At 39.9% G+C, this 13,659-nt stretch overlaps 1 protein-coding gene across 7 annotated transcripts in view; it reads left to right on the plus strand.

Annotated features, from left to right (window-relative positions):
- col11a1a (collagen, type XI, alpha 1a) overlaps positions 1 to 13,659 on the plus strand; it is a 109,416-nt gene that overhangs the window by 62,432 nt on the left and 33,325 nt on the right. For all 7 annotated transcript variants that reach the window (XM_049565708.1, XM_049565710.1, XM_049565709.1 and 4 more), the window contains 8 exons: positions 1,296 to 1,349; positions 2,425 to 2,469; positions 2,596 to 2,649; positions 3,622 to 3,666; positions 6,396 to 6,449; positions 7,523 to 7,576; positions 12,625 to 12,678; positions 13,070 to 13,177. In XM_049565708.1, coding sequence (XP_049421665.1) covers positions 1,296 to 1,349; positions 2,425 to 2,469; positions 2,596 to 2,649; positions 3,622 to 3,666; positions 6,396 to 6,449; positions 7,523 to 7,576; positions 12,625 to 12,678; positions 13,070 to 13,177 — 468 coding nt within the window. The remainder of the gene's footprint in view (positions 1 to 1,295; positions 1,350 to 2,424; positions 2,470 to 2,595; positions 2,650 to 3,621; positions 3,667 to 6,395; positions 6,450 to 7,522; positions 7,577 to 12,624; positions 12,679 to 13,069; positions 13,178 to 13,659) is intronic.

Genomic DNA, 13,659 nt, shown 5'->3' on the forward strand with positions numbered 1-13,659 from the left:
ACAACAAGCTCTAAGCTTTAGCTGAGATGGTGCTGAAAGAAGATTGCCCTCCTCTGCTCTTTGCCGTAAAGCAATGCAGCAGATTCTATGCTGAGTCTGACATGTTGTGGTTTGACGCTGACACTGGTTGACAGTTTTCTGAGGTGGCGTCTCATTTTTGTCTCCTTTGGAAATCACAGGAATCAAACCAGCGTCTGACAGTTTAAAGCTACACATCAAACCCTTTTTGGTTTCTTTTAAAGAGGCGACAGTGTTTTCTTCTATGAAATTATCAGAATTTATGAGAACACGAACTGATTATTCAGATCCGTGTAACAGCTGATGACCTTATGTGTTTTTATACTGAAGTTTGACTCTTAAGTTGGAGGTTTTTAAAACTGTGACATCACTCAGAATGAGTATTTTAGTAATGAGCAAAAGCAGAACATTTGATCTTGAATTTGCAAACTTGTGAGGTTTTATGTGTGCTTCAGACTCCCTCAGGGTGAAAATGACTCACTCACTCCAAACATGATGAAATAAATTGATAGTAAATGAAAGTGTGACAGTGCAACATTTTGATTAAGTCTTACATTCAGAGGAAGTCAAAGTTTGTCATTGATTGACTTTTTGTTGAATGTCCCCAATGCAACGTGTGGTGAGGTGCAGCAGGATGGGTAAGCAGCCTGTTAATCCTCTGTTCACAGAGTTTAACTAAGGAAAACATCTTGTCACCTTGTCTTGTGTTTACAGGGGTCTAGCCTTTTGTTTGAAGTCCCTCCTCTTTGTGTACGTGTGTGTGTGTGTGTCTTCCACATAATCATATAAGTTTAGAGAATTCGCTTGAGAAACTTCCTGTCTTGTGCCAGCTTGATAAACACGGAAGGGATAGCAGTTTGTGAATTAGATATATTCTCCCGGGGAGGCAGGAAATGCATGGTTACTTTTATGTAAAATTTTGACTTCACAGGAATATTGAGAGTGTGTTTTACAATTTAAATATGTTCATTGTATTAAATAGTGGTGTTAAACCCAGCTGTAGAGACGTTAAAAAAACAGCAACATCAATAAATCAGAAATGAAAACATGTTAGGGTCGTAGAAGTGATCTGTTTTATATTTCAAAACTGGTGCGAAAGTCTTGGAATTTTATATAAGGAGCAACGTGTTAACAGTTATACTACAGTATGTAGCTGAACATGATCTCCAACAATAGTGCAGATAAATACAGGATGAGCCCTCATTATCATGCATACCCTGACCCATCCAGCATCTCTCTCGTTTACCCTCCATGATATCTCCCCCTCCTATTGACAGGGCTCGAGCGGCTTCCCAGGGTTCCCTGGAGCCAACGGCGAGAAAGGAGCCAGGGTAAGAAAACTCACACACTCACTGAGTACACACACTGGGCCTGTTTGTGTATGAAAATCACCACGCCATCATATCCCAGCACAAAGGAAAATTGATTCCTATTATAAAGGCATCTGTACGGTGACTTGGCACGAAAAAATAACAGCAGCAAAATCAATGTTGGGGAGAGAACAAAAGATGTGGAAACAATCGTGCTTTCATTGAGACCCTCTCCCCATTTCTAGGCTGAAAAATATAACATGCTCACACACTTATTGCTAAGACAGGTTTGAGGTAGGGGTTTTACTTTGTTAACAGTTAACGATGAAATACTTTAAACATCCCCGGCTTATCTTGGTTCATCTCAATAAAACTGTTGATTCATGGAGGTAATAAGAGAAAAGGTATCCATTTCAAATGATCTTAAATGTAGAAAGTGGTGGAAGGAAATTTTCTATTTCCTTTGTTGAGTACATCAGAATCATTTAATGGGCACTTTGAAGTGCATTATCTCACTTATGCCAAGACTACCTGCCAAAATTAAACACTCAATACTTTTTTCATTAAATCCAGTCATGTCCAGTGTCGACTTAAAGCCAGGAGGCCATTTCCAGCTATTGTAGAATTATTTTCGCTGCATTTGTTGGCAGACTGTTTGTGCTGCTTCAGTCGGCCAGCAAGTGGAAATGATATTACTTAGCCAATTCTTTGTTGTCATTCAAAAAGTGCACACTGCAGCTATAAACACACAACTCCAGAGATATGATCTGTTGTTTCATTGTTTCCTAATATCTAACAAATATATTAGTGGTCCTAGACTCATGCAGATAAGATGGGTCTCTATGCACTGAAACATTAGAGAAATGTTATTAAACACAAGTTTTGTTTGATGTATCTCTTAAAAAGCTGGAATCTGAGGCTAGTAATGTAAAACAGGAAACAAATTGTGCTGTGTTCTGTGGCTGGAGATGTGATTTTAGCTGATTTTTCTGTAGGACAGATATTAGAGTGCTGTCAGAAGTGGATTAATGTTGAGAAATGACACACAGGAAGTATGAATGAGTGATAAAATGTTTTGCCTTTGGTTATCTAACAGGGCATCGCAGGCAAACCTGGTCCAAGAGGACAAAGAGGTCCAACGGTATGCATTTTTTACTCATTTGCATGATTAATTAAACAAATGAACAGTTTTAGGATTTTGACATCATTATATCACTGACATATTACCAGGCTTTTTGTCTGACTCCGAGTTTTTCTCTCTCTGCAGGGTCCTCGTGGGGCACGAGGAGCCAGAGGTCCAACAGGAAAGCCTGGTCCCAAGGTACACCAGCTATAATAATCACAACAAAGCACAACTCTCACACTGATTTTAGGCTTTGTACCAGGCACCCAGAAACAGTGGCAGGCTTTCAGTCCAATTTGACATAGTGGCCAAACTGTAGAATTACTTTCGGGTCTGTCGTGATGGCATGTGGCCTAAAAACATGTCTGTGAATCCGTGGATGCTTTTTTTTAGCATCACAACCACCGCAGAATGACTTGTTTCACCATCAGAATTTGATTCATTTGGTCTGATGACATTTCAAAAGTCTAGAAGAGCTGCTCAATTAAATCATTTTACTACCATTCAAGGAAATGGCTAAACAGGAAGTTTGTAGCTCCACTGACGGAAGTTAGCCACTAGACCGATGAAAGTTAGCCACTAGACCGATGGAAGTTAACCACTAGACCGATGGAAGTTAGCCACTAGACCGACGGAAGTTAGCCAGTAGACCGATGGAAGTTAGCCGCTAGACCGACAGAAGTTAGCCAGTAGACCGATGGAAGTTAGCCACTAGACCAATGGAAGTTAGCCACTAGACCGATGAAAGTTAGCCACTAGACCGATGAAAATTAGCCACTAGACCGATGAAAGTTAGCCACTAGACCGATGGAAGTTAGCCACTAGACCGATGGAAGTTAGCCACTTGGCCGATGAAAGTTAGCCACTAGACCGATGAAAGTTAGCCACTTGGCCGATGAAAGTTAGCCACTTGGCCGGTGAAACTCTTGTGCGCTTGCTCTATGGACCCTGTGATCTGGAAGATCAGGTTAATTTTATACCCAGACTGTTAAACTATTTTTGCTTCATGCCCCACTGAGCAACTTTCACAGGCATGAATGGGCCCTCGCCTCCAACGCTGTATCCAATTCTTCTTATACATGCAGCCTTCTACTTCTCCCATGCCAAATAAGCATAATGTGTAAACATCCCGAAATATAACTGACGATGCTTTGTTGTTGCGTGTTGCAGGGCACAGCAGGAAACGATGGGCCACCTGGCGGGCCTGGTGAGAGAGTAAGTCCATTATAATGTCTTCAGTGTCATCCACCCCCAACGTGATGATGTCATTAAGACTTAAATGTATTATTGTAAACTTAAAGGCCTTAATGTGAGTTGATTTTAATTGTTTAAGAGTTAGTGAGTGTTGACCTTCAAGTCTTGATCAAACTGGTCAAACCCTCCTCAGTAGTGAGCATAATCTAGCTTGATCTAGTGAGGAATACTTTGTCTGACTGAGATGAAATGATGTGTCTTATTAAAATTGTTTTCTCAGAAAGGCAATAAAATCAGCAAGGGTTAACTGTGTAAATAATAGATTCAGAGTTATTCAGATTTATTCAAAGCCTGTGAGTCTTTTAAGAGTTTGATTTAATTTACTTTAATGTGTCTTTGTGTTTTCCACGTCATCAACACAAACTGTTTCTTTGTTCTATTAAGACTTCCTGAAGTCCCGAAAGAAATGTATAGTTTTACTATTTAAGGCAGCTTAGGTGACACACTGTACACATGCTGTCATGTAAACAGCTGCTGTCATTTGGGGTTTTCCCTTTAATGCCATGATCCCATTTCTACCTTCACCTAACAGACAGCAGCATTTTCATTTGCCTGTTTGTCTCTGTTTTTCAGAGCTGTAATAAAACACGTTCTCATCTGCAGTGTTTCAAACTGATGCGCCAACACAAAGAAAAGAAAACTGTCCAAATCGTCATTTACTGAGCAGCGAGTTAGGTGGCTAACTCAGTGGCAAAGTTAACAATCTCTGCAGTTGCTTCACAATGCAAGCCTTCCAGCAGTGCCACCTAATTTGATTCCTTTTATTAGAGTTTGTTAGATTTCCAGTGGTGTTTTGGTGCTGACTTGATTTCTCTGTGTAACAAAGAAAATGTGAAGCATTGATTGGAATCTAGGGAAGTCAAAAAAAAAGGCATGAAACAAGAAAGGCGGCTTCAGCAACTGCTCAGTTTGCATTAACATTTTCTTAAAAGCACAGGGGAGAAATTTATTACAACTGTGGCAAAGCACAATGAGGGCATCAGAAAACAGAGCTTCACCTCTGTTAGATGAAGGCAACAACAGGAATGTAGGAGTTTTAAGCAAACTCTTTTTTGAGCAAGAGACTGTTCTGTACTTTCCCAGCATGTTGTGAAGATGAGTAACGTAAAGTGATATGTTATCTTTATTTCTGAGGGAGCAATTTTCTTGACTCAAACAAGCCGAACGGTCAGTATTTCCAAAGTCACACTGGTCCGTCAATCATGAGTCCACTAGTTCTGCTAAAGCTAAAGGCGAGGCTGTAGGGTAGTGCTTGGGTTGGTGTGCCTCAACTTTAATCAACTGGACTCTCAGTTTGGGATTTGGGTATCAGGGGTTAAGTTAAAATGAACATGTCAAATGATTCAATGTTCTCCTCTGCATGTGGCTAAAATTCACTCCTGCCCTCAGTCCTTCAGGACTTCCCACGGAGCGCAGTTTTGCGTAACACTGTCGAAGCAGATGTTGATTGGCAGCTTGACTTTTAAAATAAATGATTCCATGTAGGTGGAGTGCGATTATGAGAGATTCAAAGTTTTGAAATTACATCTTGGAAACTGTCTGCGCTGATTATCAGCTTCAATGGTCTGAGTTTCTTTAAATAAAAAAATGTTTCAAAAAATTCCAGTTAAAATTGGATATCTTAATCGGTCCCAAAACAGGGCAAGTGAGGTAAAGTAAACTCAAATCTGATGGATGAATATGATTAAAAGATAAGCTTGAATTATCAAGTTGGCTCTGACTAATGCTCATATTAGAATGTGTGGGATTAAATCAATTTGCATTAGATATTTTATATGTGAATTAAATTTGATCTCCTTAAATCCCCAGCGCTCATGTTACCTCATCTATACACTGTCTATATAATATATGTAGCTGTCCAAAAACAAAATTTCACTTCATCAGTGTCTTTCACTGTAACAAACTTCAACACACAACTTAAATGTATGAGCGTCTCTGTCAGTTACGTTCTGTAACACACTGACTCTCACTGGTAGTGTGCTGACGTGGATCCCACTTTCCTCTCTTCAATTTTTAGGGATACACACAAAATAAAATAATTAATTGTGATTAAATGTGAATAGACATCCAATTCGCTATCTCAAAACTTGCACTACAGTCAGTTTAGGTAACTGATTAACATCCCTCACTTTGTACAGGAAGGGAAACAATATGTGAGGATACAATATGATTGTTCTCAGTTATCTAATGGCTTTAGCTCAAGTCCTCAGTGGAACACAGACGGTCATTTAGAAGACCTCCCCACTGTCTGGATCATAAAAGATGATTACTTTGTTTCTGCAGTATCACAGTTAAGCATTTGACAGGAAGTGGCCTTATTTTACCAAGCAGTTTATTTACTCACAACATATATCATATATCACCACTCAATCATTGCACTACTTTCTAAGATGAAGCCTAGTTGGAACAATAATTTATCGCTAGTTAAAGAGTGTCCAAAAGCTTTTTAGTCACTCCAGTGTGGCCACAACAATGACTCATCTGACAGCAATAATTTTGGATCATTTTTTATATTAAATAGCTTTAATTTTCAATATAAATAGTCATATGTCCACATGATACCCTCTCAGGTTTTAAAACTTGTCACTGCTGTTTTGTTTCTTTTCTTTTTGTATAATGCAGGAAGTCCTCTTGCGACTTTATTCCTTCTGCAGCTCCCATTATTCTGACTGTTTGTTTGTGTATTGCAGGGGCCTCAAGGACCTCAGGGACCAGTGGGCTTCCCTGGACCAAAGGGCCCCCCTGTAAGTATTTTTCCTTCCTGCGCACTATATACACTTTATGGCTCAATGCACTACAAAATTAGCCTTTTTTTCTTGCAATTAATTCACTTTTCTGTTGTTTTTGTCATGACTACTTTCCCAAAGTACACAGATATTATTAAGTGGTGTTAAAGTGACGTAATTCTATGAAAACAAAGTAAAGTTTTCTGAGCTTTTGCACCGTGAATAAAAGCTTCAACCAGTCACGGTGTTAGGATTATAAAACAACACGGAGGCAAGGCAACAATTCACTTCAGACAGACTGACAGACGCTGCTCTGGGTCAACAGGATCCCAGTAGTTGGTCCTCTGCCAAGAATGAGCTGGTGCGAATATGTTTGAATCTATTATTGAACAAGTGTTGCAACTGTTGCAGATTTGAATCACAATAGATCTGATGCAAAATATCCGCGGGGAAGCATTTCGCAATTTTGTGTAGTTTATTTGTCATGCCTGGCCTTAAGGCTGTATGGTTTGCAGCTGGTTCCTGATGTTCAGTGTCTATACTCTTACTTCCATACTGTCTACTGTCTCCGTGGCAAATTAACCTAGTTTGCAAACATTATAAGTCAGAATTGATTCAATTTGAGGAGTTCATGGGGTGCAGTAATACATAGCAATATCCCTAATTCTTTGCAGGGATCATTAGTCTAACTGTTACTGAAGCAGAACCCATTTTCTCACTCCCCAGTCTAGGCGGGAGACAAGTGGTAATTTCCACCTATCGATTCAGGTTAGATTCATAGCTGGCTCTCAGCCCTCAGCTAGTGATGTTGTTTCTTTCAACCAAAAAACAGAACCTGTTATTTTTTCATTAGTGGTCCAGTAGTCTAACTACGACTATGGCAGTCTGAAAATTATGTTTGCTCAGTATACTGTGCCTGCAAAGCACTGGCACAATGCTGCAATAATAAAATCCGATTGCTTGGAAAAACAAACTTTTATTCCTGCAATAGACCCAATTTTGTCGCTCCATTATTTACTTCAGAGTGACTGTGACGGTGATGAATGTGCTGGTATACCTAGTAATTGTGTGTCTTCATTTCTACCCAACAGGGACCACCTGGAAAGGATGGGCTGCCCGGACACCCTGGTCAGCGTGGAGAGACGGTGAGTCCTAAGGATGCAATATCCTGTTTGAGCTTTCAGTCATCTGTGTGGCTCTGGTTAGGCCCAGCCTCTAACTTCCTGCTGAGTGTGGAAATAGAAGACCTCACATTGAGCTGGAAACTCAATATAACATCATTTCTCACACTTGGACACATTTGGCATATTTCCACTGCAAGAGCTAATACAAGAGTGTGCCATCTCATAACTTTTTCAGTTTCTCAGAAATGTTTAATCGAGAATCTCCTCTCAGTGCTCAGTCTGATTTTATTTTAATCCTCCCAAAATTAGTTTTGTTGTGTTAATGGCTGGCACTCCATTACTCACTGCCATTTAGGTTAAAGTCGCCAACGAGACCTTTTTAGCTCTCATTCTTCAAATTGCCTTTCGATTGCAGGACAGATTTGATCCTCCCAATCAGTGAGCTGCACTTCAATTGAATTTCCCCACTCTTCCTCCTCCACATCTTATCTCTATTGCTCTTGTATGCAGGGATTACAATCAGGGATACAACATCTCAGTGGGATGCCAAAGGGGCAGACATCTCTCTTAAAGCAAAACTCTGAAGACAAAGCCCCTGTGAACATTGTCTGAGTCTATCTGCTTGTCTGGTCTCTATTTACACACACAGGCAAATACACACAAGCACACTGCATTCTGTCTGAGTGAATCCAGATGGCTCAGACTCCTATCTTGTGGGGATGGACACCAGGGAGCTGAGGGGGCATCCTTTTCTAATGCAGCTTCTATCTTGATGTTGCCTTGGCAAGTTTACAAATATGCGATAGAAGGATACTGAACTTAGACTGTGCAGTTGCAATAAGGTGTCCTTGTGTAGCAATGCCTGCTCTGAAATGATTAAGCAGTAATACTGTAAGTGAGGTATAACCTTATCAAGCAGACATAAAACTTGTTGCAGCAGCATGGAACGGTGGTTCATGTATTTTTTTTTTAAATGGAGTCATGAGCTTGATGAGAAATGGCTGTACTCAGTCTGTACCGAAGATGCATTGATGCATAGATGACATTTCCCACGGGACATAAGATTTATCTGACAATTAAGAAAAAGAAAGCAAAGTTTGACTTGATCACATCTCGTCGCAATCCTCTGCTCTCAACTTCGATTGCGCCATACTTTGTATGCATGTGTGCACCTTGGTTTGACGAGGCTCAGAGGGCAATAAATTCTACTAAAAGCTTGACAGATCATCGCCTCTATCATTAAAGCTTCCCTTCCCGCCTGCCTCTTTCCTATAGATAACGTAATACACCACACATGAGTGCCTCCCTGCCTTTGCTGCTATTCAAGCGACAACGATAGAGTCTTCATTAAGGTGTTTATGGCTGTAGATTTATGCGCTGATGAACATGCTCCACAAGCACCCGATATGAGAATAGATCACAGCAGTAAAGATGCTCATAGGCGCTCGTTGCCGTCTACACAAGTTGCATTTGAGGAAGTGCAAATAAAGATTTGAGTTGGTGTCTCTGAATCAGGGCCGATGCTGTAACAGCATGGCCTGAGGGTTTCCGTTGAATAATACATAACCATAAATCACAACACAGTGATCAATAGGCCTGGAGTCATAAGTCAGCCAGGATCAGCCCTCTAAGAGCTCGGATTTGAAAACTTTGTTTGGGTGTAGGATAATAAGTTACAAATCAAATGAGTTATAAATGCAATACCTCGGTGAAGACTGGTTATGTAGAGAGTTTGATGACTTAGAGGCTCCAAGATCAAATGGAAATCAGTGGAAAGTCAAAGTCAAAATGGAAAAGTGTGCACCCCACACTCTGCCCTTGCAGTTCTGATTTTGATGTTTGCTTTATGCTAATCACTCCCTGGTTTCAATGTTCACTCACCATTCTATCATAAAACATTAAATTATCAGTAAAATTAACAGTAAATAAACCAGCATTTAGCAGATCATTCTTTATCTTCACACTGCTGCTGAATTAATTCACTTAATATCTGACTGCTAAGCTTCACACTGGGTTAATATTTAGGGGACATTGAGTACTTGGAAGAGGATTCAAGCCAGTACAGATTGGATTGTTCTTCTCCCGGAAGACAAGTTCATCTGACTGGTGCTCCAGTGTTGGAGTCGATGCTTGTGATGCTGAATTTCTATCTGTTTTAGCTTTTCCTGTTCTGCTGTTTGAACGTGCTCAAGCATATCCTTAGGGAGTACTACAATGCAGATCAACCATGTACTGTGAATGTAAACGTGTAACACAATCAAAATGCATGGTGTAGATGTGTGTGGGGTTTTTTTGTGCGAGCAACAGCAAAATGGAGCAATGGTTAATTTAAAAAAGCTTCATCAGAAAAAGCAGATTGTTCTTTTCTTACATAAAGATTAACAAAATGTGTAAAGTTAAAGCTGCATGCAGTTGTTGACAGCCATGGAGAGGGGAACTCCCAAACACACTGACTAATGTGTTAGCTAGCAGATGCCTAATGACACATTCAGCAGAGTTAGAGCAGTATTATTATCCCATTGGAGTCATGTGTCTTGCCACCAGACTAAAATAAGCCCAATATTCACTGGTCTTTTAGCTCTGGTTTGGCCCATCAACTCTCAGAGAAACTTTAAGGGGTCTTCTGTCGTTGGAAGCTCTACGTTATTAACCAGCTACTTGTTTGCTTTGGCTCTTTATTGGTTGGGGCTGTGCAAGTAGCGTACACTTAATTTGCTAGACCAGTTTGATGGGAAGAACTGTCTGTTATCTAATGCAAATTGTTTGAAACTCAACCACCACAGTTCTTATTTGCAAGACAGAAAGTTCACCAATGACTCTAGATTAAATTAGGCTAGAGTTGCAGAGTTTGGGTTGAAATTCACAGTGGTTTGGCACCATGAATGGTCATTACATAATATAATATAATATTCATATAAAAAAAAGGATTGATGATTATCGATAAGTCAAAGCCTATGCCAACTTGGTTTTAAATCAGGTATATTCAAGTATGTCAATGTAACAATAGATATTCAAAACAAAACAAGCAAAAGTCAAAGTTTAAGTTCTTAAGACAGATTTAGTTTCTTAGGTTTGTGACGTAACCAACCCTGGCCGTCTGAATCCCTGTTATACCTCTGCGCTGGCAGTAGCTTTGGCCGGAGGCATTATGTTTTTAGGTTGTCCGTACGTATCCATTGTTGTGAACTCAGTATGTCAAGAACGCCTCAAGGGAACTTAGCAAGGGAAATTTCCGCTTAGACTCAGTGATGAAGTGATTCGTTTTGGGTGGTCATAGGTCAAAGGTCAAGGTCACTGTGACTTTGTCTTACTCATTCAAGTGAACATGATATCTCAACATCAACACCTTAAGGCAATAGCTTTAAATTTGAAGCAAAGTCCACTTGGACTGAAGAATAAACTGATCAGGGATTTGTTGGTCAAAGGTCAAGATCACTCTGATCTCAGAATGCATGTTTTTGGCCATAACTCAAGAACTCTTAAGCTGATTATGACAAACTTCCACACAAATTTCTAACAGGATAAGATGACAAAGTGATGACATTTTATACCCGACAGGTCAAAGATCAGCTTCACTGTGGCATCATAATATTCTGCATAAAACACTTCTGGCAATGACTCAGTGTCATAACTCAGGAACAGACGGGGAGACATTTCGTCAGATACTGAACTGGTGACACTAATCCTCAAACTGTGCTCATTGTTAGATATGTGTGACACGTCCATGTTTTCACAGACATGGATGTAAACAGTAAGAAACTTGACCGGTGCGTGGAGATGGTGCTTTCAGTTTTCAGGGCAAAAATGCTCAGCCGTGGCTTTGACTGCTTGTTTCGTTCATCATATGTCTTGCAACAACAAACATCACTGTACGGACATGAAGGTTAGAAATAAGATTTTCACTGGAGTTGTCTTGGATATGGTTGTGACTTGGCATCACAAGCAAACAAACCTATGATTATTATCACATTTTAGTCAAATATTGCTAAACTCTGATTGGTGTAGGAACACTTGTTACATAATCTTATCTAACTGATCTCCATCCCACTCAAACCAGTGAGTAAAGCACAAAAAACATCTCTCACATTAAAAAAATCAGTGCTGTTTTTGTGTGTGTTCATGTAGAACCCATCATTCTTAATAAGAGTGATGTATTGTTAGCATCTGAATATCCCTGTATGTCTGTGACCTGGAATACTCCATAAAGAGTTATCTGCTTCGTGTCATTGTCAGAGACATGTCTCTGTGCCCTTCGTCTGCTTTGTGTCTCTCTGTTCTGTCTGCTTTGTAAATCTTAATTGAAACGGCCAAACTCTGAGGTCATGATGTGACACTTTGTCTAGTAGTGATGTGATACAAAAGACCAAAGAAATTATGGATCTGGCATTTCTAGCACAGTATTACTGTTAAAAATATAAAATTAAAGGTTCATTGTAATGGTTTCCCAAATACTTTTGTGTAACATAAAGCACTTAAGTAAGACTTTCTATACTAGGGAGAAGGGAAATGTGCAGCAAATACATCATGAACAACTTACCAGTGGGAAAACATGTTGTAATTCACGAGTAAACAAGTTTGGCTCCAGTCAGTTCTGCTAGGCATATGTTAATTGTAATGGATCCAAATGCAAATGGTCCATGAGGGTAAAATATTGTGCCACTGTCTCTGACAGAGTACATGAATGGGCATCCTGATGGCCTGGTTTGATTCCAGCCAGGGTCGTTTGTTGCATGTCACCTCTCTCTCTGTTTCCTGTTTGTGTCTACTTCTGTCAGTTAAAGCTAAAAACATGTAATATCCACGTCATGACGAGATCAATGTACTCTAAGATTGTATCTGCCTACATTTATTTACCAGCCAGCATTATAATGTAAAAGAATCTGTACTTGATTCGGAATATAACCTGAAAACTCTTTGTTTGTACATCAAGGTAATACCAAACCTAAATCCCTGCTTATCAGCGAAAACAAATTCAAGTGGAATCCCTATGGTTTCTTTACTTGGGCTTTAACAGATAATCTGTGTGTTTTATAAACCGTATAAATAAGGATTTACTATGTTTTTTTCAGGGTTTCCAAGGAAAAACTGGTCCACCTGGTCCAGGAGGTGTTGTCGGGCCCCAGGTAAGGGAGATATATTATTTAAAGAATACATTTATTATTAAAAAAAAAAAAAACCTTTTGAATGTGACATCTGGAGGGCATTGTTATTCCCCTCCATAAATACTTATTGTTTCAGAAAAGGTAGCTATGTGACAGATTTTTGTGATCAGCTATTGAGGGCAATGCTAAAATTTTAATGTATGTAGATGTAAAGCAAGCAGTGTGTCAGTGGTATTGTGGACCACTGTTTTCAATGATTTGTGTCTTATTAGAAAAATAAATACACGGCAACTACAAGGTGGATATTTTCACATCTGTTCATAACAGCTCTCATTTTAGAAATAGACTGCCAAGATTGTATCATTGCTATTTTTGACTGCAAGTAATATCCACCTGTGTGATGACATCGTAGGGACCAACTGGAGAGACTGGGCCCGTTGGTGAGAGAGGACACCCTGGACCCCCGGGCCCACCCGGAGAGCAGGGTCTTCCAGGTGCTGCTGGCAAAGAGGGAGCCAAGGTATGTGTCCAGTTTACTGTACTGAAGAGGAGAGAAATATTCCGAACAATTATACTTCTCAAATCAATACGTATTTGTTTTTCTATGGTAGCATATCATGCTAGAATTGGCCTTACTGTTTCCTTTCTCTTCTATGGTGGGTAACAGATATACAGTGTAATTTGCTCAAAGGAGTGGGCTCTGACTTTTTATGAGCTGTATTAGATTTGTGTTAGTTATGCTGACAAGAGGAAGCTAGGGAGCTTGATAGAGAGATCAACAGCGTGGCGGTGGGCTGTAAATTGAACTTATGCAGCTGCAATTATCCTACATATTTGATTTCGCAGATTGAGCCGGCTGCATTCACAAGCAGTTATATTTCTGGAGGACATGCAGCTCAATAGACTGCTGGATGGCTTAAATAAAATTGTTAGAAAGCAGAAATAAATCTATAGCAGTAGATTCACCCAGAAACACCCCAGCAAGCACCAAGGTCTCACCCA

The sequence above is a fragment of the Epinephelus fuscoguttatus genome, linkage group LG21 (genome assembly GCF_011397635.1).
Source record: "Epinephelus fuscoguttatus linkage group LG21, E.fuscoguttatus.final_Chr_v1".
NCBI lineage: Eukaryota > Metazoa > Chordata > Actinopteri > Perciformes > Serranidae > Epinephelus > Epinephelus fuscoguttatus.